Source organism: Lactuca sativa, chromosome 5, assembly GCF_002870075.4.
Source record: "Lactuca sativa cultivar Salinas chromosome 5, Lsat_Salinas_v11, whole genome shotgun sequence".
NCBI lineage: Eukaryota > Viridiplantae > Streptophyta > Magnoliopsida > Asterales > Asteraceae > Lactuca > Lactuca sativa.
The window spans coordinates 319,157,701-319,162,954 of NC_056627.2; the positions used below are offsets into that span (position 1 = coordinate 319,157,701).

Genomic DNA, 5,254 nt, shown 5'->3' on the forward strand with positions numbered 1-5,254 from the left:
AAAAATGTGGTCCTTGTAAGTAAGGGTATTGACACAAGAATGTGGTCCTTGTAAGTAAAGGTATTTTCATTAAGAAACCCAAGAACATTAACAATTGCTTTTATTTGACTAGATTAAGGGTAATGACACAACAACACATCAATGAACCATCACATAACTACATAGTCTTCTTAATTCACCAATCCAAGTACATAACATATAAATGATTAAAGTACATTTGATTACAACTTATAAATGATTAAACCCAAAAAAACACCCAACTACAAAGTAAAAGCAGCTTCAGCTTTAACACCTTTGCTTGCAGGTTTTTCTTCGACCTCAGGAGTACACTTAAAATTATGTCTTCATTGTTGCATTTTATTTCATCCACCCAAGAAATGAAACCTGATCATGGTCCCTAAAACATAAATTAAGGTAACATTAAAAAACCGATCATCAAACTAGGGTTCTAAACATATGAATACAATTACCTGGTTTGGACATGCATAAAATGGTCTTCCAGGGTTATTGACAGTCTTCGATGTGCGAATTATTGCTGGACTTCCACACCCACACACAATCTTCATGTGCGAATTTTTGAATCTCACTCCACAGTTCCTTTGAAAAAGAGAAAACAAAATGAAGGATCACAGTTGCTTTGAAAAAGAGAAAACAAAATGGTCTTCCAGGGTTATTTACAGCCGTTAGAAGCATCAAATGACAAAAATACCCTCACCGTGCAACGCACGTGGGGTACAACAACCCAACATATGTTATCATTCTTGTTCTTGCATGATCTTACAACCAAACTAAAAATGGTCAAATGTACTATGATACAAAACGCCTGAGAGCTACTCAGGTCCTTTTCCATTAAAAAACTTAACATACGCACAAAATGCCTGTCATTAACACAGGTCTTTTAACATGGTCGTTATATCTGAAACCCAAAAGAACAAAAAAAAACTAAGAACAGAAAATCCATAACTATCCTAGCTTCATATTGTACCCAAAGCATCTTATCCAAGCTTCATAAGGACTTTGACCCCAACCATCATCATCCCAAGCATTGCCACCATGACGCCGCCCATCACCAGAGCAATCCCTTTTAACTTCCTCTCATGATCTTCCAACTTGTGATGCAGACTGATGTGATCAACACGGCACACAATGAAATCTTTACCCACTTGATCTTTGAGCGTCTGCATCTCGATCTGGTTGGCAATAATCTTGTCTCCACAGTCGCAAAAAATCGAATGCAAGTCGCTGAGGTTAACAAACTCTCCAGAATTTATCGAGTCAGGTGAGGGAGGTGGTGGAGCCGACATTGATAGATTTTAGGGTGTTGGTCGGAATCGTGTTTGGCTTATTAGGGTAAAAAGGTTTCGATTTCTGCTACCTTAAGCACCAAACATTTGTGAAGAAGACTTTATGCCCCCACCACCACCGACTCTTCCTTGTCCTCTACGGGTTGTTGGATGGTTGGTAGACATAATGGCTAATTAATGAAGGTTAGTTGGACGCTTAGGTGGAGGATGAGTACACGACTCCAGTTCAATGCTGAGTAAGCTGCTTAGTTGGCAAGTCAAAAAGTTTTTTTACCTTCGATTGTGGGTTAAAGTCTCATATTAACCGGTCATTTACAAGTATAATCCCTTTAAAAGCAAAAAAATAGTCACGAGGGACCATTTAAACCAATATACGAAAGATAGTTGGGCCAAAGTGACAATAACCCTCATAAATTTATTGCATTTCATTTTATAGACATTTAATAGATTAACGTTGGGAATAAGTTCTTTATAATTAACAGATAGTATATAAACTATTTTTTATTTGGCAAACCTAACAATTTTTAAAAAAACCCAAAATATAAGTCAGCTATTAAATGTTAGGCGTTAAACATAAGTTACCATGTATTAAAAATAGCGATACTTTATAAAAAAAAATATGAAAAAAGATAGAATATACATATTGTTATTTATGAAGTGAACCCATGTAATTAAAGATTTGCAAATCGAGGGGCACATGATGGTGGAGCATATAACCTTGCCAAAAATAACTATGGAGTCGAGCTACAAAAACTCATTGGCTTTGAGATTCTAAAAACTCCTTGAATTAATCCTCACTCATTTCCTCGTGATTAGGAGCCAGCCACCTGGTACTCGATCCGTCCCTACATACACACACTCTCCCCAATCACCATCTATACATTTAATACATACACCCCTTCATCTCTACACTCACGAGCCTCACCATCTATACACAATACATACACCTACAAACCCAACTCACGACTGAAGCTCATGGAAGCCGTGATGGGTTCGTCTTCATCTTCCCCATATGTGAAACTGGTTTCTTACAGCGAGAAAACCATTGGATTTCTGTCTCTCAGGGATGATTTGTTGGGAGGCAAATCACTGTTGAGAATCCCCCTTCACCATTCTCGTAATCACCTCAAGAACAAAGAAGTCGATTTCAAGCTCTCAATCTCGGCTTCATCAACACACAGTGGTGTTCGTCCTGCTTCTCTCTCATCCTCTCGCACCCAGGTCCCTCAAATTCCCTCCCTCCCTATCTAGAACTGTAAACTTATAATAGATTCTGATTCTTGATTGTCTGACTTAATCGTTTTTTGTATAATGGATGTGTGATATGTTTGAATTTGTTAACATTAGCCTTCAGAAAGTATTTCTTTGCATTTTTAATGACAGATTCTTTAGCGGGTTTTATTATTTAAGGACTGGTTTTTCATTTGGTCCTTTTCTAAGTGTTGGAAAGATGCAGGCAGAGGTCGAGAACCAGGAACTGATGATAGAACAATCACCAAACGGATACACAAGTATGTATGCAAATCTTGCTTTTACCAAAATCATTTTAAATGATTCCCTTTTTTTATTTTGTTCCTTACAATGGTTAATAATATTCTTTTTACATATGGTTGATGCAAAAACAGAAGCACCAACAGTTTGTGTAAGATTCCAGTTACAGAGAGAATGCTCGTTTGGCCAGAATTTTCTAATAGTTGGCGAAGATCCAATGTTCGGTTTATGGGATCCAAATAATGCCATTCCATTGACATGGTCAGATGGACATTTATGGACTGTGGATCTTGTAAGTTCCATGCATTTTGCCAGATAAAAAATTGTAATTTTTTTCGACCAAATTCAGTTCAACCTGTTCTGTTATGTCATGTCATGTCATGTGTCCAATAATGGCGATTATATGTTTTCTTTAATCAGGAAATACCGATCGGAAAGTGCATCAAGTTCAAGTTCATAATGCAAGAAAGCAACGGCAATTTCATGTGGCAGCCGGGACCTGACCGGATGGTTGAATGCTGGGAAACCGTGAACATTATTACTCTTTGCGAAGATTGGGAAGATCCCGATTCGCGGAGAATATTTGAGACGGGGCCCATGCTAAATGAAGTTTTAGAATCAGCTGCAACCGTAGATATTCAGACGGTTGCAGCTAATGAAAGGATGCCAGTAGAACTGATGAGTTCTACTGGTATCCCAGAACCCAAAGAATCCAAAGGGTTCACAATAAATATGAATGAAGTGTTGGAATCGGACCAAGGAGTGCCTGTTTTAGTCCCTGGTTTGAGTGACTTGCCGATAATGGAAACAAATCGAGAAGGTTCGGTTCATGAAGCTCCAAAAGATGAAGTGAATGGAGCTGTTATGGCATCTACAAAGGACCTCAAATTGCCTGAGGTAAACGCTTAATGTGTTTCTTTTGCTTTTTTTTTGGTTAGTTTCAGGAGAGTTTACAATAAGAACCGGCTCTTTTAGGAAAATGAATCAAGATTTTTGTTTTGTTTATGTCTCTTGATATCAATAATATCATTCCAGTTGTGTCCTTAAGCATATCGGTGCTAATTCAAAATGCTTACCCAAACAAGTAAATTTGGAACACATAAATAAAAGAATTCCATCATTGTTTAAACTGTCGTATCTCTATATAAAAATAAATTTCTGAATAAACCAATTCAATCAATCTCAGTTAGATTCGAAAGAGGATGAAAATGCCTCTAATAATTCGAATCCAAGACCAGAGATATCATCCATACATGAAAATCAAGATTCTTGCAAGAACCAATGTCAAGAAAAACAAGTAGGCGAACAACAAGATAGTCAAGCGACACAATCAATGAAAGGTTTGCTTCAAAACGATCGTCAGTGGGGCAATAATTTTGTGCAAAAACTCCTTAGTGTTTTTGGCATTGGATAGGCAACTGCTGTTTTTCATGAATTCGATATATTGTTGTGTGTAAATATTGGAATTTGATGATGATTGAAACCATTTGTGCTGTAAGTTATACAGGGAGGTTTGATTTCGGTAACTCTATTCTGTCACGTTATTTGACAGGTAATTTAGGTTAGGCCCAAAGACCGAAATAACCCATAATTTGATTAAGGAAAAAAATCGAGATAGCGGATTGATACATCAGGTTTTGATACCAATTTTATGCAATTACATTTTTAGTTATTTATTTTTTTACTTTGATTAGGAATGATTTATTACATCATTTGATGTATTTTTTAAATGTTTGTGTTCATGTTAAGTTTTTTTTTATAATCAAGGTTAATTTTTTTATTTTCTTACAATAATTGTTATTTTTTTTTTTTTTTTTTGGATCATTATTTGGTCTACAAATGTTAAAAACCTCCATAGGACCCGGCTATGCAAGATTCTTGTTTGTCTTACACAAAAAATAAGAGACATTACTTTCATACAGGGTATTCTTATAATGTTTTTGGGGGCGCATGCTCCGAAATAATTATAATATATTTAATTATTGTATTTATAAACATAAATGTTAAACTTAGAATGACCATTGTGTAATATATCTTTTTGTATTACAAAATTAGTGTAATACTTAAGGTTAAATGAAATAAATAAGTAAAAATAAGATAAATACATTTAAAATGGGGATTTCGGGCCAAACAGGTTAACGGGGGATTCGGGGGAAATAGGGTCAGGACTGGGTGATGTAATAAATACATTTAAAATGGGGATTTCGGGCCAAACAGGTTAACGGGGGATTCGGGGGAAATAAGGTCAGGACTGGGTGATGTAGAAATTTGAGGAAAACATGTGAATTTGGTGCAAGGGGCTAGGAGGCTACTTGTGGCCTTATTTGGTCTTGTTAGTATCCCAAATTTTGTCCATGTGGTAAAGGTAGCAAAAGGTGACACGTCACGCTATCCCGACATGACATGAAATACACAAATATGGCTAAGATATTTCAACATGTTTAATTAAACGGGTTGAC

The 5,254-nt window shown here is 36.3% G+C and overlaps 1 protein-coding gene across 3 annotated transcripts; it reads left to right on the plus strand.

Moving 5' to 3' along the window:
• Positions 1-2,062: 2,062 nt before the first annotated feature.
• LOC111890647 (uncharacterized) lies at positions 2,063-4,321 on the plus strand. Of its 3 annotated transcripts, none has more exons than XM_023886753.3 (5): positions 2,063-2,525; positions 2,761-2,815; positions 2,930-3,087; positions 3,216-3,692; positions 3,986-4,321. In XM_023886753.3, exons 1-5 carry the CDS (start codon positions 2,280-2,282, stop codon positions 4,094-4,096), a joined length of 1,047 nt encoding a protein of 348 aa, XP_023742521.1. In that variant the 5' UTR covers positions 2,063-2,279; the 3' UTR covers positions 4,097-4,321. The 3 variants fall into 3 exon arrangements, with proteins under 3 accessions (XP_023742521.1, XP_023742522.1, XP_023742520.1); XM_023886754.3 differs by having other exon boundaries at positions 2,065-2,525; positions 2,688-2,815; positions 3,982-4,321; XM_023886752.3 differs by having other exon boundaries at positions 2,066-2,525; positions 3,982-4,321.
• Positions 4,322-5,254: the final 933 nt, after the last annotated feature.